This window comes from Rattus norvegicus, chromosome 3, assembly GCF_036323735.1.
Source record: "Rattus norvegicus strain BN/NHsdMcwi chromosome 3, GRCr8, whole genome shotgun sequence".
In the NCBI taxonomy this organism is placed as follows: domain Eukaryota; kingdom Metazoa; phylum Chordata; class Mammalia; order Rodentia; family Muridae; genus Rattus; species Rattus norvegicus.
The window spans coordinates 165097381-165119762 of NC_086021.1; the positions used below are offsets into that span (position 1 = coordinate 165097381).

The 22382-nt window shown below is 45.3% G+C and overlaps 1 protein-coding gene across 2 annotated transcripts; it reads right to left on the reverse strand.

Annotated features, from left to right (window-relative positions):
- Nucleotides 1-9: 9 nt before the first annotated feature.
- Nucleotides 10-22350, reverse strand: Nfs1 (NFS1 cysteine desulfurase). 2 transcript variants are annotated; one of them, XM_006235451.4, is made up of 13 exons: nucleotides 22215-22350; nucleotides 21582-21673; nucleotides 18976-19092; nucleotides 16337-16417; nucleotides 10433-10585; nucleotides 8454-8547; nucleotides 7330-7464; nucleotides 5119-5276; nucleotides 4368-4473; nucleotides 3300-3381; nucleotides 2519-2602; nucleotides 1553-1642; nucleotides 10-687 (listed from the first exon to the last, which is right to left on the reverse strand). In XM_006235451.4, exons 1-13 carry the CDS (start codon nucleotides 22333-22335, stop codon nucleotides 624-626), a joined length of 1377 nt encoding a protein of 458 aa, XP_006235513.1. In that variant the 5' UTR covers nucleotides 22336-22350; the 3' UTR covers nucleotides 10-623. The 2 variants fall into 2 exon arrangements, with proteins under 2 accessions (XP_006235513.1, NP_445914.2); NM_053462.2 differs by having other exon boundaries at nucleotides 16337-16420.
- Between the last annotated feature and the right edge of the window lie 32 nt (nucleotides 22351-22382).

Here is a 22382-nt window from a genome sequence, read left to right on the forward strand (position 1 = left end):
CTTACAGAATAAGAGGGGAAATGGAATTTATTTCTCCAATCTTCAAATCAACAAAGTTTAATGAACTAAGCAAATTATTAGAATAATGGGTGGAGTCATGGATATTTCTACATTAAATCAAAATACAGAAAAGAAGCTGAGACCCCAAAGGAAACGAGACTTTAATACAACTTGCTATTGATATAAAAGATGTCTTTTGAAGCCACAAAAAAGGTTAAAAGAAAGATTGTTTATGCCTGTCCCTAATGGCGCCAGTCCAGCTGAGCAGCAAGAGTGAAGATTCACAGAGAAGCAGTCTTTGAACCTAGAGCCTTCTTCTAGTTCCTTCATCTGCCCACGGGTAGGTAGTCCCCGTGGCAGTAACACAGCAGTGCCTACAGGTCCTCAGGTAAGAATGGCCACACTAGACAGCGGAGAAGAGCTCCTGAGGAGAATAGGGAACGTGTCTACAGAGGAGCTGAGGCTAGCAAAGATCCTCCCTTCAAGTTCTCACTTGAAAACATTCTGTGGTGAAGCCACTGAAGAACTTCCAATCTGACTTGAGCATGTAATGAGGTTCCTGGCTGTGCATGGGTCGGAGAGGCCAGAGCAGCCAGGCCAGCACGAAGTCACAGTCCACTCTTCTAATGCTGGGTCCACTTGATGCTCTTGAGGTCAATGCCATCCTGCACCATCTCCCAGAGAGGACTGCCAAAGAAAAGAAGCACTGAGTGAGTGAGATTTAGACAGAAAGCAGCAGATCACACTGCCTCTCAGGCCTGAAGAATCATTTGCCTCCTGTCCTTGTTGCTTCTCTGCCTTACCCTGGTACGGCAATATAAGAGAACCCCAATATAAGAGACAAACAAGTCTTTTCTAGTTTTTATAAGTCCTGCTCCATCCCAGGTTCTTCAGACCTTCCAAAATCAGAAAGACTATCTATTGCTTTAACCTGAAAGGATGTCATAGATCGCAGGCCTGAGCACCTGTCCCTCTTATACAAGAAATGCTACTGAGAAGATTGTGGGTAATGACCTTCAACCCAACCTACTTTGTGTGTTGTGGGAGTGATAGCTATGAGAAGTTTTTTTGTTGGCTTTTGCCACTGAAGATGAGACACAGAGCCTCACACACATAAGGCAGTGTCTTCTGCTGAACTGAGCCTGACAGCCAACTACTGAGCTTGGTGCTTTCATGTCCCCGGTCAGTTCTCAACCTTAAAGGACTCACACACAGTCTTCCTGCTGCATCCTGGGGGCCATAAAGTCAGGCATGTACATGATCTATGGTTTGAGGTTTTTGTCTCCTACGTAGGCACTCTACCACTGACCTTTACCTTAGCCTCCCATTGGTTTTTTGCAGGGCTGGGGATCAAACCTTTACTGTATAAGCAACCTGGTTTTGCAAACAGATTCTGAAGAACAAGAGGCCGAGGAGGTCTCCTTCCTTGCTCTGTGGAATCTTTACATCCTACAAACCCTTTTCCCTTGGGTTTCTGGCAGTATGAACAGAGTCTAATGATGAGAAAGGAATCAGCAGTATGGCGTCTCCCAGAGCCCAGGCAGGCGCACACCTCATTTCTCGAAGACGTTTCACATGGTGGATGCACTTCTGCACGGTGTAGTCTACCTCCTCCTCTGTAGTGAAGCGGCCGATGCCGAACCTGAGAGAACAGAGAAGGTCTCACACCTGGCTGCAGGTTTGCCTTTTGGTCGTGTTGACCAATACTCACTGAGGACTCACTAAGTAAAGACAAAGGGAGGGCTGGAGTTCCTGCTTAGCATGCATGAAGTCCCGGGCTCAATCCCTGACTGGACTGGTGGTGCTCCTCCAGTCCTCGGGAGGTAGAGGCAGAGTAAGCAAGGTCATTCTCTGGCTACAGAGTCAGTTGGAAGCCAACCAGGTGTATGAAAGCTACCAGAGCAAAAGAGGAAAATAGGAGATGGTAGGCCCACCTCTCTAGGTAAAGGTTTCTGAGAACACAGCTTGAGAATGAGAAGCCACTGACACGTTCCCTACATCTACTCGAGAGCTCATGGGCAGAGGATCTGAGCACAGGACTTAGACATCCTCATCTTCACCAAGATTCAAGAAGGGGCAGGGGCACAGCTCAGCACAAGTGTGCTTGCCTACCATGTACCATTCCCCCAAACTGCATAGACCAGCATAGTGAGCACGCTCCTGCAACCTCAGCAGTCTGGAGCAAAGGCAGGACAGAGTTTAAGACTAGCCTGTGAATTTCTGACAAGACCTTAACAAATCAGGAGCAAAGCCACACCCACTCACACCCCACCACATACACCCACCCCAACACAGTCAGTCACCCAAACACACCCACACACACACTCACACACAAATGCCCATATTCACACACACAGACATACAGAAAGTCATTTCCCATACTCATACACACACTCACAGTCATACACATAAACATCTACTCACACATACACAAAAACAAATGCACATCACACACATTCTCACACACATACTCATATACATACACTCACATACATACACCATGCATGAACTCACTGACCTGATAGAGGAGTGTGCTAAATCCTCATCCGTACCGATGGCTCTGAGGACATACGAGGGCTCCAATGATGCGGAAGTGCAGGCACTAAGGATGGAGATATGATCCTTTTAATCCATAGGACACGCCCAGGGTCATTCTTCCTAGGCAGGGCCCTGAAATCATACCACAGGGACAGAAGAAACAGCCTCGAAATGTGGTTGGGCCGGTATGTACTTCTGGGCCCTACAGTAGATAACTTTCTGGACTAAGGGCACTGCCAAGGAGTGAAAGAGCATGAGAGCCCACCAACTGGACCTGACAAAAGAGTCAGAGAACCTCTGTAGCCAGGGCAGAGAATACAATATGTAACCCTAGAGGACAGACAAAACCTTGGTGGATTAAATCCAAACTGTTAACTCAACCACGCAAAAGACATCTTCAGTCAAGCATAAGTGGAGAACACCTTTAATTCTAGCACCTGGAGGCAGAGGCAGGAGGATCTCTATTAGTATGATAATACTGGGATCTATACAAAGCATTTCAGGATGGTCAGGGGTACATAGAGACCTCCTGTCTCAAAATGAAACAAAAAACATCTTCTAGGACCTACAAGTCACCAAGTTCTCTCTAAACAAGAGCTGCTAGAATGGTAACATCAGCCTATGGCCACTGGCCAAAGCCCGAGCTTACTGTGACCAAGAGTTCTTGACATATCCACACCAGGAAGCTCAGTGACACACAGGAAACCAACAGGCCAGGTAACAGGTGCTGCCACAGTGCCTGCTTACACCGTCCAACTCACCTCCCCGAGGACAAGGCAACGTCCTTGAGTGCCATCAGCAGGCTTTCCCCTTCCACATACGCAAAGGAGAGGTTGATACAGCCTGAAGAAAAGAACACACAGTGACGGTGCTCTGGGCCTCAGCTTCTGCCAGAATGGAGACTGAGAGCTGGAGCAGAGCCTGGGTACAGAGTGCCTACTATGAAGGAGACAATGAAACAAACAAACAAACAAAAAAAAATAGCTACAAAATGGTTTTCAGAAACAAAGACAGAATGGTGGAAGGAGGAGGGGCACCAGGACGGCTCTGCAGGTAAAGCCCTTGCTACATACACCTGGTGACCTGAATTTTGTCTCTGAAACCGATGGAGAGTGGAAGGAGAAAAGTGACTGTGTAAGTGTATTGTGGAAGGCATCTTCCAGCCCCATGCAACAAAAAAAGTTTACAAAGAAAAACAGAGTTGGGCGTTGTAGTGCATGTCTTTAATTCCAGTACTCGGGAGGCAGAAGCAAGCAGATCTCTGAGTTCAAGGCTAGCCTGGTCTACAGATTGAGTTCTAGGACAGTCATGGCTACACAGAGAAACCCTGTCTCAAAAAAACAAAATAAAAAAATAGCATAGAAAAACAGCAAAAAGGGGCTGGAGAGATGGCTCAGCGGTTAAGAGCACTGACTGCTCTTCCAGAGGTCCTGAGTTCAATTCCCAGCAACCACATGGTGGCTCACAGCCATCTGTAATGGGATCTGATGCCCTCTTCTGGTGTGTCTGAAGACAGCGACAGTGTACTCATACATAAAATAAGTAAATCTTAAAAAAAAAAAAAAAAAACAGCAAAAAGAAAAGCAGGTGAAGGGGCTGGAGAGATGGCTCAGTGGTTAAGAGCGCTGACTGCTCTTCCAGAGGTCCTGAGTTCAATTCCCAGCAACCACATGGTGGCTCATAACCATCTGTAAAGAGATCCGATGCCCTCTTCTGGTGTATCTGAAGACAGCTACAGTATACTTATATATAATAAATGAATAAATCCTTATTTAAAAAAAAAAAAAGAAAAAGAAAAGCAGGTGAAACCTGAAAGGGTGAGTCCATACCAGGGTAGTGCTGCTTCGGGTCCCCGTTCATCACCACATCTGGAAGGTTCTTCATTATCTTCTGTATGAGTCGCTCTGCTAACTTTGAGATCCGTTTATGGTCGTACTAAGGAGCAGGCAGGGGAGAACTAAGTACAGTGACTACCAATCAGCTCAGTACACCCAACTCCAGAAGCCCTTCTCCCTACCGAGGAGTGACTCTGTATCACACAGACCCTTCTGCTGACCTATGTATGGAGACCACTCTATCCCCAGCACTGGGAGCAGTGTCTGATGTATAAAAGGTGCTCAGAGCTGCCAACAACCTACAGAAAAATGGCCTGGTAACTAAAAACAGGGCATGTATGGGTTTTCAGTCATTTCTTTCAGAACAAGGGGCTGCAGTTCCTTGACAAAACAAGCTTTAATTTAATTGTGTGTGTATAAATGTATACATTACATTTACTTCCAAGGAACTGAACCCAAGGTCTTGCACATCCTAGGCAAGTACTCTATGACTGATCCAACCCTTTCCTTTTCATTTTGATCCAGAGTCTTGCTATGAAGCCCAGGATGGCCTTGAACTGAAAATTATTCTCCTGCCTCAGTCTCCCAAGCAACTAGGATGACAAGCATAGGATGCCAGCTGCCCAAAGGCAGAATTTCCTTAGACTTCCTTCTCTAGAGATCAGACACAGCTATGCTGATACGTCACTAAATGGGAGAGCCTGTGTGAGGGGAGTACCGGGGTACTGCTCTCCCCAATATTTACCTCCATCTCTTGTTGTGCCAGCTCACATGCAGCTCCCAGGCCCACCACCAAGGGTGTGGGCACTGTCCCAGACCGCATACCCCGCTCCTGCCCGCCTCCACTTTGTAGGGCCTCCACACGCACCCGGGGCCTACGGCGGATATAGATAGCACCAACCCCTTGGGAAAGAAAAGTTGTTAGAAAGAAAAGAGAAACACAGATGAAACAAAAGATTACTTTCTAAAAAAAGTTAAAGTATTTCAAGTTCTATAGTTAACTTTTTCTAAATTAAAAAACTAGAAGGAAAAGGAGAAATGGAAAAAGCATAATTTGTAGCAAAAGTACTCAGCATAAATATGTTACAGCAGGTAAACATATATTAATGACCAAAATGATTTCAAGCAGATTCCTATGCATGATGAAATGACAGCATACAACAGAGGACTATTCCTAAGAGCAAAGGGATTAGAAACCCGCCAGTGACAATAAGTACATACTGCTCTTAAAGAGGACCTGTGTGTGGCTCCCAGTGCCCACACCACAGAGCTCACAACTGCCTGGAACCACAGCTCAGGAAACCCAGTACCTTCCTTCACTCTTGGAGTCTTTGCAGGGACCTGTACTTACTTTCATAAAACTCATCACAATAAAAATAATCACAAAACTCCCCAATAATAAGAAATAAGGTTCAGAAAGAAGGAGGAAGAGGAAGAGGAAGAGGAAGAGGAAGAGGAAGAGGAGGAAAAGGAGGAGGAGGAAGAGGAAGAAGAGGAGGAGGAGGAGGGGAGGGAGAAGGGGAGGGAGAAGAGGAACAGAAAAAACAAACCATTAGGGGCTATAGAGATGGCTCAATGGTTTGCTGCTCTTGCAGAGGACCCAGGTTCAGTTCCCACCCATACAGAGCTCAAACAGTTCCAGGGGAGTCTGTGACATCTTCTGGTCTTCATGGACATTGCACTCAAACAGTACACTTAGACGTATGCAGGCAAAACACACATACACCTAAAATAAATAAATCTTAAAGAAAGATTGAAACAGCGTAGGTGGCGGCCATGGGAGAATGTCAAATACATTTTGGAATGTCCCTACAGTGAGACACCAAGCAACTGTAGGAGAGACTGACACTCTTTCACGCTGTCATTGTAAAAACTCTAAACACTCTGCTGGGAAGCGGTGAGGTCAGGCTTGGTGGCTCGTGCCCACAACACAGCACTGGGGAGGGGCATCAGCCTTAGGTAAAGTACAAAATCCCGAAGAATGAGAAAGGGAAGGAGGAGAGCCTGGCCAACTCTGTGTGCTTCTTCCTTTGCTTCAGCTTTCCTTTTAGAGTCTCCTGCGTTCTAGGGAGACCTGGAACTCAATGTGTAATCAACAGAAGATTCCCTTATGTCCGTCCGTCCGTCCTTCCTTCCTTCCTTCCTTCCTTCTTCTTTTCAAGATAGCGTCTAACTGCGTAGACTCACTATGGAGACCAAACTGACCTTAAACTCAGAGATTTGCTTGTCTACAGGGCACTGGAATTAAAGAATATGCATGACATTGGATTTTATTTTAGGATGTAGTATTAGATGAAAAAGCAAGATCAGATCATATATAGTTTGGGGAAAAGGAGGGGAAGGCAAGTATGGCTGTCCTTATAAATAAACAGACAATTGTAAAAAGCCACCCAGGCATGGCACAGCAAACATGTCTACGACCCCACAACTCGCGACTGAGGAAGGAGGAATACAAACTCAAAGGCAAGTCTATGTCTCAAGAGCCTCAGGAGGAATGAACAGGGACAGAAGACAATGTGACTACAATCAAGTCGCGTTGTAAAGTGCAAGTTGAGATATACAGGAACAGCTCACGAGACTTAATCATAGCCTGTGAGTGCCCTTGACAGCCAGCATGGAGGGGCAGATAGAAATATCAGCCTAACTAATGAAATCTGTTTTGTTCTTGTTTTTATTTATGTCATATGTCTACTGAAACCTGAATTAACAGAACCCTGTTTCTTCAGCCAAATCGACAGCTATGTCGCTTTAAGGACATAGTGAAGAGATCAAGAAAGAATGCCAGCTAGATACACAGCAACTGCTTGGATCTACGAAGAGGCACGTGGCTTTGACTATTGTTGAGTGATACTTCTACAGTCCAGGCTACTCTAAATGTACAACCTCCTTGGAGAACAGTCACAGTCTTGAGTGATTGTGCTGCTGAGAAGCTGAAAGAACAGGCAGGGACTGGTACCTTTAGGGCCGTAGAGTTTGTGACCACTGATACTCATGAGATCAATTTTCATGTCATTGACATCAAGTGGGATTTTCCCAACAGCTTGGGCTGCATCAGTATGGAAGTACAGCTTTCTGGAACTGCAAATCTGGCCTGAGGAAAGACAGAGACGACCCATGGCACACCGGATGTAACCTGACAGCAATCTCGCTAGGCACCATGAATAATTTAAGTGATTGATTACATACATACATACACATAATACATACACACACATATATACATAAACACATACATGTATATACACACGTGTTTCTATACATATACACACACATACTATATATGTGTGTATGTGTGTGCATGTATGTGTGTATGTGTGTATGTATGTGCATGCATGTGTGTGTATGTGTGTGCATGTGTGTATGTGTGTATGTGTGAGCGTGCATGTGTGTGTATGTGTGTGCATGTGTGCATGTATGTATGTGTGTGCGTGCATGTGTGCGTATGTGTGTGTGCATGTGTATATGTGTGTATGTGTGTGCATGTATGTGTGTGTGTGTGTGTACATGTGTCCTCCCCTACTCCTTGCTTTTCCACCTTCCCCTCTGCCCTCCCCCTCCTTCTCCAGCTCCCTCCCAACTCCCGGCCTCTCTGCTATTACTCTAAAGGTCAAGGGCAAAAACACTAAAGGACAAACACACCTGATATTTTGATGCCCAAGATTCTTCATACCACCTCATTAACCCTGGACTCTGAGAATGTAACATCCCCTTTTAAATACTTTTTTATTTAAAAGAAGAAAAAGCAACAGGTATTTTTTGCTAATTTGCAGAGGGATTATGAGGTAAATTCTAATCTAAGGATAAAGAACATGCAAAAGATAAAAAGGATATATGGCATTTTTTATTTTGTTGTCATTTTGGGCAAAAACAGAAATAAAAAATAACAGCACAGCAGCAACAACAACCATAAAGGGCACGCAACCCTAAATTCTAAAAACTCACACAGTAGCCAGCTAGAATGCAGGTCAGTAAGGCACATAGCTCTTCCTGTTGGTCCACTTGGCTTTTGTGTCAGAACTCTGTCCCTGCTCCTTCCATGGACCCCAGAGGCTAAGAATCAGGTTAACCTACCATACTTACCTATTTCTGCAATCGGTTGCTTTACTCCAATCTCATTGTTTACAGTCATAACGGAGACCAGGCTGGTATCTGGCTGGATGGCAGCCTCTAGTTCCTAAGAATGTAGGAGTAAGGAGTCTATATGATGCCAAGAGGCAGCTATACAAATAAGAATGAAGACAAACTTAAATCTAGAAAAGGGGCCTTTTACCATAACCCTATCTAAATGTTTAAGTAACAGAGGTATGGAGTGTAGCTCAGCGCTTGCCTAGCACGTGTGAGGCACTGAGCTCAATCCCTAGTACTGCCGTTTAAAAACAGTAACAACGGACAAACAACAACAACGCAAGAGACTGTAGGCATGGCGCAGCGGCAGTGAGCATGGCCCGCTCGTCCCCAGGACCCGTAGCACATTATGGAGGATCACAGCTGTCTGTAACTCTAAGTCCAGGGTATAGGACACTTTTTGCTGGTCTCCATAGGTACCAGGCACAGACATACATGCAGGCAAAACTCTCAAACACAAAAAATGAAAGTCATAAAAAAGGTCAGATATGGTAGCACATGTGGATAATCACAGATCTTAGGAGGTAGGGACACAAGAAGAACATGAATTCAATGCCAGCCTGGGCAACATGAGACCCTAGCTCATAAAAATAAAAAACATACGGGTGCTGAAGAGATGGCTCACAGGTTAAGAGCACTGTCTGCTCTTCCAGAGGTCCTGAGTTCAATTCCCAGCACCACCGTGGTGGGTCATAGCCATCTGTAATGAGATCTGATGCTTCTTCTGGTGTGTGTGAAGACAGCGACAGTGTACTCATATATATAAATAAATGTTTAAAAAAGAAATATGGGCTGAAGAGATGGCCTGGTGGTTAACAGCAATTGCTGCTGTGGTAGAAGCCCTGGGTTGGAGTCCCAACATCCACACTCATAACCACCTGCAACACCCAGGTACACATAAAACAAATCTAAAAAGAGAAAGAAATCTCTCTGGATAGGTATTGCATACCATGACTGTAATACCAATAGTTAACAGATTAAGGAGGATCAGGAGTTCAAGGTCATTCAAGTCAATATAGCCACTTCAGGTCAGCCTGAGATTCCTGACACACTGTTTCAAAGACGAAAATATAAAACAAACAAACAAGCAAATAAATAAACCCAAAAAGCTTACATGAGACCCAAAGTAGACCAAATAAACAAAGCCTGGTTTCAAGTTGCTACAAAACTACAGGAATAAGAGCAGTCAGACAGGGACAAGCACAGAAACCTATACTCAAGTCTTTTCTTTTAGACAGGCACTCTGGAGTCCAGACTATCCCCAAACTCTGGTGAGCCTCTCATGTGAGCTCCCGGAGTCCTGAGTTTAGGAGTGAACCTCCCATATCTAGCCTACACTAACATGTTAGCTTTTGCAGCTCTGGGGATCAAGCCCACAGCCTGTGCATACTATTCAAGAATTCCCCGGGCTGGAGAGACGGCTCAGCGGTTAAGAGCACTGACTGCTCTTCCAGAGGTCCTGAGTTCAATTCCCAGCAACCACATGGAGGCTCACAGCCATCCGTAATGGGATTCGATGCCCTCTTCTGATGTGAAGACAGTGACAGTGTACCATATATATTTAATCTCTAAAAAAAAAAAAAAAAAAAAAAGGATTTTACCACTCCAGTCAGTTTGCTTCCTTCATAGGGTGATAAGAAACATCGATGTGGGGGAAAAAAGAGACCAGAGCTCTCTGGAATGTACGTCCCTCACTGCCTACACTCCTGTCCAGTAGCTCCCATACAAACAGGATCACCAGAAACACGGAGAGGCAAGTTTTCCACGAAGAAGAACAGTGCACACATAAAGAACATAATCTTCTGTCAGGCCTGATTCATGCTCCACTCTTGCCACTGATCAACCTCTAGGCTCTACCCAAAGCTGGAGAGACAGGCTGATGGGATGGAGCAAGGCTCCTCCCAATCTGTGCCTCATGCCTGTGGCATGCCTACCTTTAAGTCAATGATCCCACTCTTCTGAACGGGGAGGTAAGTGACCCGAAAGCCCTCAGCTTCCAGGGAGCGGCACGAATCCAGCACGCACTTGTGTTCTGTCTGCGTGGTGACCAAGTGCTTTTTCCGTGACCTGTAGAACCTGGCCACTCCCTAAGAATTGATAATAATGTAATGAAAAAGAGGGTAGCATACTTGGAGGCGGCAATAACATGAATCCCACTGATGTGAGTGTACGCGCAGGACCGAACCTGGAGCCTCAAGCATGCTACAGACATTCCAAGGCACAGACCAAGGCTCCACTCATGTGTGTGAGACTTTTAACATCAGGAGAAATTATAAAGGTAGGCTAAGAAACACGGAAATATCCGGAATTTCAGATGAACATTTATGTTATTAAAAGGTCAAACAAAAAAACAAACAAAGCATCGCCGAGTACAGTCCACACACCTAGAGTCTGAGCATGAAAGGGCATCACAAGAAGACACCGCACACTGGGACCATTTTGGTTCTATAGCAGGCCACTCAGTGCTATTTAGTAAGGCCTTGTCTCCAGTCAAAGGAACAAAAGGAACGGAGGGAAAAGGGAAGGAAGGAAACCAATGTAGCTGAGCACAGTAGCCTGTGTCCTTGCTACTTTGGGAACTGAGGACAGAGGACCATTTGAACTCTTAAGTTTGAAACTAACACGAGTAACACAGTGAGATATTGACTCAAAAAGAAGGGGCTGGGGATTTAGCTCAGTGGTAGAGCGCTTGCCTAGGAAGCACAAGGCCCTGGGTTCGGTCCCCAGCTCCGAAAAAAAGAACCAAAAAAAAAAAAGAAATAAATGGGGGCTGGAGAGATAGGTCAGTGGTTAAGAGCACTGACTGCTCTTCCAGAGGTCCTGAGTTCAAATCACAGCAACCACATGGTGGCTCACAACCATCTGTAATGGGATCTTATGCCCTCTTCTGGTGTGTCTGAAGACAGCGACAGTGTACTAATATACATAAAATAAATAAATCTTTAGGAAGGAAGGAAGGAAGGAAGGAAGGAAGGAAGGAAGGAAGGGAGGGAGGAAGAAACGTGTCCAAGGACTCAATCATAAGGTGCTTGCTGCATATGCACCAGGACCTCTTGGAGCTGGGGTGACAGCTCCTCAGGGCTCCTCAGCTCAGAGCACTTGCTGTGCTTACAAAGAACCTGGACTCTGTACTTAGCATCTGGTGGTTACAGCTGCCCTTGACAGGGGATCTGACACCCCCCTTCAGGCTCTGAGGGCACCAGGTACATATGTGGCGTGTGTGTGCACACACACACACAGAATAAAAATAAATAATTTAAGTTTTAATAAATAGGCACAGGACTGAGCTCTACCCAGAATCCAGTGCTCCTACGTCCTAGTCCTGCAGAGGCAAAGACAGGAAAGTCCCAGGGGCTCCAGCCAGGCAGCCCCCCCAGTTAGGGAGCTCCAGTGCTGTGAGGGGCTGGTGCTGGTGAGCTTGATGCCCGAGTCTCCTATGGTCTCCCCATGTAGGGACCTTCACTAGTAAGTTGTATTTCTTTTTAACTTTCCCATCTGGCATTTAAACAGTTGGTGTCATTGACTCAGCAGTTAATGAGCCACACTGCCTTGCTCTCTCATGGTCTTGTGTCTGTTTTGCAATCTAAACACTGACGAGTGTAGATGTCTCTTCTGTTTTATTTGAGAGATGTTCTTCGTGACGAGCACATGCTTCAGGGTCCAATCCCTACCACCGTTCAGGGATTTACGGTTTTGAGACAAACTCTCACTATGTAGCCATGGAACTCACAGAGATCCACCTGCCTCTGCATCCTAGTGCTGGGGTGAAAGCAATGACCATCACACCCAGCTCTGACTAACTATTTATACAGCTAAGACCTAGGACCAGCCTCCATGTTCATTAACTCATGAGTGGATTAAGAAAATGTGTTACTGGGGCTGGAGAGACAGCTCAGTGGGAAGAGCGTTGACTGCTCTTCCAGAGATGCTGAGTTCAATTCCCAGCAACCACATGGTGGCTCACAACCATCTGTAATGGGATCTGATGCCCTCTTCTGGTGTGTCTGAAGACAGTGATGGTGTACTCACATACATAAAATAAATAAAACCTTAAAAAAAAAAAAAGAAAATGTATTACATATTCAATACCATTAATTCAGACATAAAGAAAGATGAAATAATCGTATCTACAGAAAAATGAATGGAATCAGAAATCACTATGTTTTTTTTTTTTCTTTTTTCTTTTTTTCGGAGCTGGGGACCGAACCCAGGGCCTTGCGCTTGCTAGGCAAGCGCTCTACCACTGAGCTAAATCCCCAACCCCAGAAATCACTATGTTAAGTAAAATAAGTCAGATACAGAAACACATACTGGGCTGGAATGCTAGCTCAGACGTGAGGGCACCAGCCACAGGCTGACCAGTTGAGTCCAATCTTAGGAGCCCACGATGGGTCCAACTCACACCAGTTACTGTTGACCCCAACACGTGTACTGTGGTACATGCATGTACACACACAAATTGACTAATTAAAAAAGATAAATGCTTTTTGCATCTGTGTGAGAATATAGATATATGTGTGTGTTTATAAGTCATAAAAGTAGAAAGGAGACCATGAGAGGAGAGAAAGATCTTTATATGTGTGTCTGTATGTTTGGAGGTCAGAGGACAACATCTAGTAGTCTAGTGTCCATCTTCAGCTTCTACCTTATTTGGAGCAAGGTCTCTTTGTTGTTTGCTGCTAGGCTGCACCCACCAGGATGGTTGACATGCAGGCTTCTGGAGAGTGTCCTGTGTCTGCCCCAGTGGGATTCCAGACACACAGACACACTCTACTGGGCCTGGCTTTACCTGTGTTCTGAGAATCTGAACTCAGGTCCTCACACTGGCACAGCAAATGCACTGTCCACTGAGCCACCTCCCTGGCTGCAGAGATAATCTTCATGACGAGGGAAGGAAGAGAATGAGAGGCTAATGGGCTGTGTGTGACAGGAAGGAGAGAGAACTATTTGGGATGAGTGTAGAAGGGAGCAGCAGAACAGATAGGGTAGCTGAGGAAGGGTAATGTGGGAGGCGACTGAACAAGGACCAAGGAGAGTGGAATACAAGTACCAAAATCCATAAAAAAATCCAATACTTTGTATGCTGATTTTCAACACTTAAATTTGCTGATCTTGCAAAGGACCCTTGCTCAGTTCCCAATACCTTCATGGCACTTCACAACCATCTGCAACTCCAGTTCCAGGGGCTCCGACATTTCCCTTTGGCCTCTACAAGTAGCAGACACACATGGAGTGCACATTCATGCATGCAGACAAACACTGATGTACACAGAAAATAAGAATAGGATCTGGAAGACAGGCACGGTGGCATACACTTTTAATCCCAGCACTCAGGAGGCAGAGACAAATGGATCTCTGAGTTCAAAGCTATCCTGGTCAACAAAGTGAGTTCCAAGACAGCCAGGGGTACACAGAGAACCTGTGTGGAAAAAACAAACAAGCCAAAAAGGTGGTGTGGTGGGGTTTGCAGGAGAGATACTCAACAGTTAAGAGAACTGGCTGCTCTCCTAGAGAACCTCGGTTCAGTTCCAAGTGCCCACATGGTAGCACACGCCCATTTCTAACTCCTGTCCCAAGGGATGCAGCACCCTCTTCTGAGCTCCAAGGGCACTGCACACATTTGGTACATAGACTTACATGTAGGCAAAAACACTCATATACATAAAATAGAAATACCTTAAAAAGATCAATAAGAGAGCTACAAGTTGACTTCATAGCTAAGAGAGCTGGCTGCTCTTGAAGAGGACCCTGGTTCAATTCCCAGAATTTACATGGCAGCTCACAACTGTCTGTAATTCTAAGCTCAGGGGGTCTGACACACTGCTGGCCAGCATGAGACAAGTACACATGTGGTGCACAGACATACATGTAAGAAAAATGAAATACACAGGAAATAGCAACAAAAATTTAAATAACACATCCTTAAAAAGAGAGACATTAATCTCATCGCATATGCATAAATTACTTTTCTTTTTTTTTTTTTTTTTAATTTATTTTATTTATATGAGTAGACTGTGGTTGTCAGACACACCAGAAGAGGGCATCAGATCCCATTACAGATGGTTGTGAGCCACCATGTGGTTGCTGGGAATTGAACTCAGGACCTCTGGAAGAACAGTCAGTGCTCTTAACCGCTGAGCCATCCCTCCAGCCCATAAATTACTTTTCAAAAGCTGAACATTTTTAATTGAGAACCTGGGAGCTGGAGAGATGTGAGTGTGCTACTCTTACAGAGGACTCCAGTGTGACTCCCAGCACATACTGGGTGGCTCACAATTATCTGTAACCAGCTCCAGAGGGACTCAAGGCCTCTGTCCTCTGTGGTGATTGCATTCACAAGAACGTACCCCACACAGATACACACGAAAGTAAAATAGAACAAATTTCCATTTCAAAAGAGCCTGGTGTAGTAGTAAACACCTTTAACACCATATTAAGGAGGCAGAAGCAGGCAGATCTCTAAGATTTCGAGGCCAGCCTGGTCAACTGAGCAAGTTCTAGGGCAGCCAGTCAAAGACGCAGAGTAAAAACTGGTCTCAAACAAACAAACAAACAAACAAGAGGCAGAATACGAGAATATTAACTTATCAGTGGTACAGTATGGCTTTAGCAAGCTTGAGAGCCTATGTCCACTGTACAGGACCAAAACATAAAAAGGAAAAAAAGAGAGAGATAAGTTTACAGACCAAAGTTCTGAGTCAAACATGGCTATGTTCTACACATCAACATGACCATTAAGAGTGAGATATTTGCACGAAGCATGTGCATGCCCCAAAAATAGGAGGACCAATTCCAGCCCAAGTGACCAAAGGCCTACAGAGGGTACAATGGCAACAATCACCTAAAAATGCAGAGGAACTTTGTAAACAGATCTCATCGGAAAGAAAAAGCTGACAGGAGAGTGGCCTTGTTCAAGTAAGAGTAAACGAATCTGTTACAAAATTAGGAGAGAAAGGGGAGGCAGGGACAGACAGATGGAGAGAGGAGGATTCAGTCACTACCTGAGGTAGCTTTCTGCCAATGTGAAACACATTAAAGTCATCTTAGAAGAGCAATGAAACTGGAACCGGGCCTCATGGGGCCGCCTGCAGACAAATGTGTAAGGCATGCACATGGTTAATGGCCGGTGGGAGCTGGTGCTGTGCTGCTGGGGGTGGGGCCACCCCGGGCACCTGGTTCTAGGTGGTGTAAGAAAGCACACTGAGCAAGCCCTGGGGAACAAGCGGATTAGCAGCACCCTGCCATCGCTTCTACCTCAGCTCCTGCTCCAGGTTCCTGTCCTAAGCCTGGGCCCTGACCTCCCCTCATCTCATCAAGGACTGGAGGCTGTAATGTGAAATAAAGCCTTTCCTCCTACATTGCTTTTGCTCATTGTGTTTTATCACCGCAACAGAAACCTATGCCATTCACTGTTACTTACTTTTTTAAAGGACTAACATTCTAAAAAACCCAAACCGTTAATGGTCAAAGAGCCAGCTTTTTTCCTAACCAACTGCCACACTGAATTCAGATCCACAGGCTAAAAAAACTTGACTGCAAAAGGCTGAAGAAAGCTTGTCAGATGGCTCGGGAGGCAGATACATGCCTGGTGCCTGGAGATGGACACTCAGAACCTAAGTACAGGGAGAGGTGATTTCAGACTCCACAAAGTTGTCCTCCACACGATTTTCCTTTTAAGACAGAGGAAGAAATAGGGAGAAGTGGGCAGCTGAGTTCACCTGATAGAGGGCACTAATCTCTACCCCCAAGAAGCCAGAAAGAGTGTGTGGTTCCCTCCTGTTGGCTGCTGTCCTCCGCCTTCCCACTCCCCCTCCCAGGCTCAGGAACCCTCCTCCTACCTTAATTGCTATGTTGTTGGATTCCGTAGCTCCACTAGTGAAAATGATCTCCCGAGGATCCGCTCCAATCAGAGACGCTACCTGCTGCAAGGCGAGAGATAAAGATGGTGTCACGTCAATCCCTGGGCAGCGGGAGGGCTACGGGAAGAGTTTTGGACCAAAACAAGATCCGCTGCATCCTACCAACCAAATGCCTACAAAGAAACTCTATGCCTTAGGTTAACTTTTTACCCTGACTAGGACTGAAAAGGAACCGATTGTCACAGCTCAGATATTCTATCCTTTCTCCATGCTAAGACAGGTCAAGAGTGTCAAATGTAAGCTGGGCATGGTGACACACACCTTTAATTGCAGCACTCAGGAGTTTGAGCCCAGCCTGGTCTACAAAATGAGTTCCGGGACAGTCAGGGATACACAGAGAAATGTTGTCTCAACAAAACAAAACAAAACAAAACAAAAGAAAGTCAAATGTAGCTCAGTTGGTAGACTGCCTACAAAATATTTATGAAGCCCTGGGTTTGATTTCCAGCTCTGCACAGACCAGGTACTGAGGTGTACACCTGAAATCAAGTGCACTTAGGAGGCTAAGAAAACACAGTTGCCGTGAGTTTGAGGCCAGTCTGGGATACATAGTGAGTTCCAAGCCATCTTAGATGAAAGCGTAAAGGTGGCCTCAAACAAGGAGAATATAGGGGCCAGTGAGATGGATCAGTGGGGAAAGGGATTTGCTGTCAAACCTGATGACCTAGGATTCATTCCCTGAGAGCCACATGGTAGAATGAGAGAGACTGTTCCAAGGTATTGTGGGATGTCCTCACTGAATACTTAAGTACATATGTGTATAAGTAAATTAACACACACAACACATACACACATGCATGAACACACATACACTCGTGACTTTTAAAAAATATTTTTTGGGGGGTTGGGGATTTGGCTCAGTGGTAGAGTACTTGCCTAGCAAGCGCAAGGCCCTGAGTTCGGTCCCCAGCTCCGAAAAAAAAAAAAATATTTTTGGGGCTGGAGAGATGGCTCAGCGGTTAAGAGCACTGACTGCTCTTACAGAGGTCCTGAGTTCAATTCCCAGCAACTACATGGTGGCTCACAACCATCTGTAAAGAGATCCGATGCCCTCTTCTGATGTATCTGAAGACAGCGACAGTGTACTTATATATAATAAATGAATAAATCTTTTTTTTTTTTTGGTTCTTTTTTTCAGAGCTGGGGACCGAACCCAGGGCCTTGCGCTTCCTAGGTAAGCGCTCTACCACTGAGCTAAATCCCCAACCCCAAATGAATAAATCTTTAAAAAAAATTTTTTTTGTTGGGCATAGTGGTGGACATCATTAATCCCAGCACTCAAGAGACAGAGGCTGGTTGATCTCTGTGAAGGGAGAATAGCCTGGTCTACAAGGCAAGTTCCAGGAGAGCCAGGGCTACACAGAGAAACCCTGTCTCAAACAAACAAACAGGCAAGGACGGAACTAGGAAGATGGCTCCGTGATTAAGGGCACTGGCTGCATTGCAGTTCCCAGCACCCATGTGGTGGCTCACAACCATTGTTAACTTCCAGTTCCAAGGGATCTGACAGCCTCTTCTGGCCTCTGCAAGCACTAGACATGCATGTACTGCCTTTCTGTGTGTGTGCATACACAAACACACGCATAAACACACACACACACATGAACAGGCTAAACATCCATATACATAAAATAATTTTTTTATCGGAGCTGGGGACCAAACCCAGGGCCTTGCACTTGCTAGGTAAGCACTCTACCACTGAGCTAAATCCCCAACCCCAAAATAATTATTTTTTAATGATAAGTTTTGTTTTTAAAAACTAATTGGTTTTTTTTTTATTGGTTTTTTGATCTATGGAAAAAATGGCTAGTGGCCAATGGCTCAGCACAGGGTGGGACACTGGAGTTGTGAGGAGAGAGAAGGGACACAGTAGTATAGTAGTGAAGGAGATAAAGTCAACCAGCGGGTACATGGCCTCTGGCCACTTCCCCAACTGGACCTAGGGTGGCAGGGGAAGATTTAGGAGTACCCAGTTACTGAGTTAGCCAAGGTATTTTAAGAATAACTGCTCTGTGTGTGTGTGTGTGTGTGTGTGTGTGTGTGTGTGTGTGTGTGTGTTTTCTATTCCTGGATGTGAGATAGCTTCTAGGCAGGTACACGCTTGTAATCAGCCAGGAACATGAAGTGGTATAAACAAAACTACAAATAATATGGATTTTAGGGATCAAACTCAAGTTATTATGCTAAGGTATCACAGAGGCATCCCATTGACAAAGAAATGCATTTCTAAAAATGTACTCATCGAAATCTCCCTACGTATGTTACATAGTGTTATTTAGCCTATACCAGCACTGTCTCATTTCATTTACCCAATGATCTTACACAGCATGAACTATTTTACTTTCCACCCGGTAGATGAGGCGTTTAAGGCTTAGAGACATGAGAGGATTTGTCAGAGGTACTTTACCTAGGGAATATGGGAACTAATTAAACACCTACAGTCAAACCCCAGAGCTCCTATCTGAGTTTCTTCTAGAAAAACAGCTATTTCCATTTCTAAGAAAGAAATGCCTCCCACAGACCACTGGATGGAACTTCTCAGAGCCCTTTGTGCTAACCTGGCGAGCACGTTCCATGGCTGCCTCGCTCTCCCAGCCATACGCATGAGTCCGAGAATGTGGGTTCCCATAGTAGTTGACAAGGTATGGGAGCATGGCATCAAGCACCCTGGGGTCCTGAACATAAGAAAACAGATCAGTGTCCTTGAGTCCAAAGTCAATTCATAACCTGCTCCAATCACCAATACATGGCCACTTTGCTTAGTGTATTTCCAGCCTTTCAGATGCTGTCTGCTTTCTTCCACCTCCTCAAACGCTAATCAGATAGCAACCTGAAATATGTCTACATCAAAACCACCTCTAATCACAATGTTCTACCATTCTGGCAAGTAGTTTGTAAGTACTGTCTTTGATTTCTCCATTATTTATTGAAAGATAAGGTCTTACGTAGTTGAATCTGGTCTCATCAGATTTATAAGCCTGCTAGATGTGGTGGTACACACTTTTAATCACAGCATTTGGAGGGCGGGCAGGGGCAGGCAGAGCTCAGAGTTGGAGGCCCGGTCTACAGAGGTTGTTCCAGGACAAACAGGGCGACAGGTGTTGAGACTGGGTCTCAAAACACCCCCCACTGTGCCCAAAAAATAAACCAATCAAATAATCCCCCTGCCAGCAAGACTCTCTTGTCCTTTTCTTAGTTTTTAGAGTTCTCTATTTTAAGATACCCTCAAACTTACTATTAATGATGATCTTAAACTTCTGATCCAATCCTCCTGCCTCTACCTCCCTAATTCTTTAGAGTCATGTGGGATTAGAGTTATACGGCGCCATGCCTGGCTTTATGCAGTGCTAGGGGATCCAACCAAAGACTTTGTGAATGCTGGGCCAGGGCTCGGCAGTCTGTATTTGTATTCCTCACAGTCTTCTTCTTATACCCATTTTTTTTTAAAGATTTATTTATTTATTATATATAAGTACACTGTAGCTGTCTTCAGATACACCAGAAGAGGGCATCGGATCTCTTTACAGATGGTTGTGAGCCACCATGTGGTTGCTGGGAATTGAACTCAGGACCTCTGGAAGAGCAGTTGGGTGCTCTTAACCGCTGAGCCATCTCTCCAGCCCTCTTATACCCATTTTTACAGGTGTTTCCATTGCTGCCACAAAAAAACATGTACAGAGAGTTGTGACTTTGCAGTGTGGAAACACTGTGAGCTGACATGTGGGTGCTGGGAATTGAACCTGGGTCCTTTGGATGAACAGTCAGTGTTCTTAACCACTAAGCCATCTCTCCAGGCCCAGGTTTCTGGTTTTTTTTTTAAAATGGGTCTTGGATTGAAGAGATATAGCTCAGAGGTTAAGAGCAGTAACTGTTCTTCAGGAGGACGGAGCTTCCATTTCTAGCACTCACAAAGCAGCTCAGAAGAGGCTACTTAACTCCAGCTTCTGGCTCCCCAGGCAATGCACTAATGTTGTGCAGAGACAAACATTCAAAAACAAACACTTGGCAGATAAAAGTAAATGAATAGGGTTGGGGATTTAGCTCAGCGGTAGAGCGCTTGCCTAGCAGGCGCAAGGCCCTGGGTTCGATCCCCAGCTCCGGAAAAAAAAAAAAGTAAATGAATAAATAAAAAGGGTCTAGTATCCCTAGAAGGCCTTAAGCTGATGAAGTAGCCAAGGATGACCTTAAGATTCCTATCTTCCTGCCTCCAAGAAGTATTGGAATTACAGGAGTTCAGTTTTGTGTGGCGCTGTGAATTGAGCTCAAGGCTTCCTACATGCCAGGCAAGTTCTCTATCAATTGAGCCACATATCCAGCCCCAATAACTATTATTATTGAATGTTTATCAAATGCAGGACTTCTATTTCTTCCCGCTCATTTAACACTTTACCAAATTCACGAAGTTACTACATGGTAGTCCTGGTAATTCCACATTCCATGTTTGTTTGTTTTTGGCTTGCTTGCTTATTTATTTATTTATCATAAGTACACTGTAGCTGTCTTCAGACACACCAGAAGAGGGCATCAGATCTCATTACAGATGGTTGTGAACCACTCTGTGGTTGCTGGGAATTCCAGGACATCTGGAAGGGCAGTCCATGTTCTTAATCACTGAGCCATCTCTCCAGCCCTTGGCATTTTATTTTCTTTAATCACAGGTTTGAGGGAACTGGAGAGATGATTCAGCAGTTAAAGAGCACTGACTGCTCTTCCAGAGGTCCTGAGTTCAATCCCCAGCAACCACATGGTGGCTCACAACCCTCTGTGACAGAATCCAATGTCTTCCTCTACTGTGTTGGAAGACAGCTATACACATACATAAAATTAAAACCAAACCAAAGCAAAAAAACAACAACAACAAAGATTTGAAACTCCCTATATAGCGCAGGACGGTGTTAAGCTCACTCAAACTCTCCATGCCACAATGTCCAGTTCCTGAACGTTTACTATTAATTATAATGCCTGCCCTGGAAGGATCTAACAAGGTCAGTAGCTAAAACGCAGTACAGCCTTTTCTATTAAACTATCATCTAAGCCTCCTGACTCCTGGCAGCTCCTTTTTCTAGCACATATAAAGGTTCTCAAGTCTACAGAAATTTCGTCTTTCGGTGAAATTTGACCTTCTAACCTTTCCTCCCTACAAAGGACCCTTGTTAATCCTTACCAGAGGAGTTGTAGCCTGCACGTCCATATAGAGAGGTCGCAGCACTGCCTCTGCCTCGGAGGGAACAGCCGAATGGGGGGCATGATCTACAACTGACAACAGAGTGCAGTAGCAAAGTGAGAAACCGTGGACGAAGGGCACGCAAGACAACAGATGGTCAAAGCTTCTTAGAGGTGAATTTAAGGAAGGCCAATGTCCAGTGTCAAAGTAAACAACAACACACATTAAAAGACATCGAGTTAATTAATAGACACAGGGTTCTCGGAAGGGGCGCTGGCAGCAGTAGGGAGCAATGTTCAAACTATATAGCACAGAGTGGGATGAGCTGTAAAAAGCAAAACCGTTTAGAAGAAAAGTGAAAAGCGCAATGGTTAGCGGCTGAAAGAGGCTCGACTAGTATCTTTTAAGACTTGGCCAGGAGAGGTCTGAAGGATGAGACTCCGGCTCAAGGGATGTGCGGGGCAGGATGTAAGGGCCATTCTGAAAAACTATGAGACCAGGCGACGGGAAGGTTTGGGTGATGGAACACGGCGGGTAGGCTCCGCAACAATGCAGAGCTTAGCAGCACCGACCCAAAAGGTTCACTCCTCCAGAAAAAGTAGGAGCAAAAAAAAAAAAGGAAAGGGAACGTACCGCGCAGGCGCAGTCCCCGGGTGGGCACCGAGGACCTTCGCAGGGCCACAGAGGTAGCCGCCAACGACGCTCGCCTCCAAGCGGCTCGCAGCAGCATGTTCCCAGCAACAGAGCCCACCATCTGCGTCGCTTGCAAGTCTTCAGCCCATGCTCCCGGAAGTAATTGCG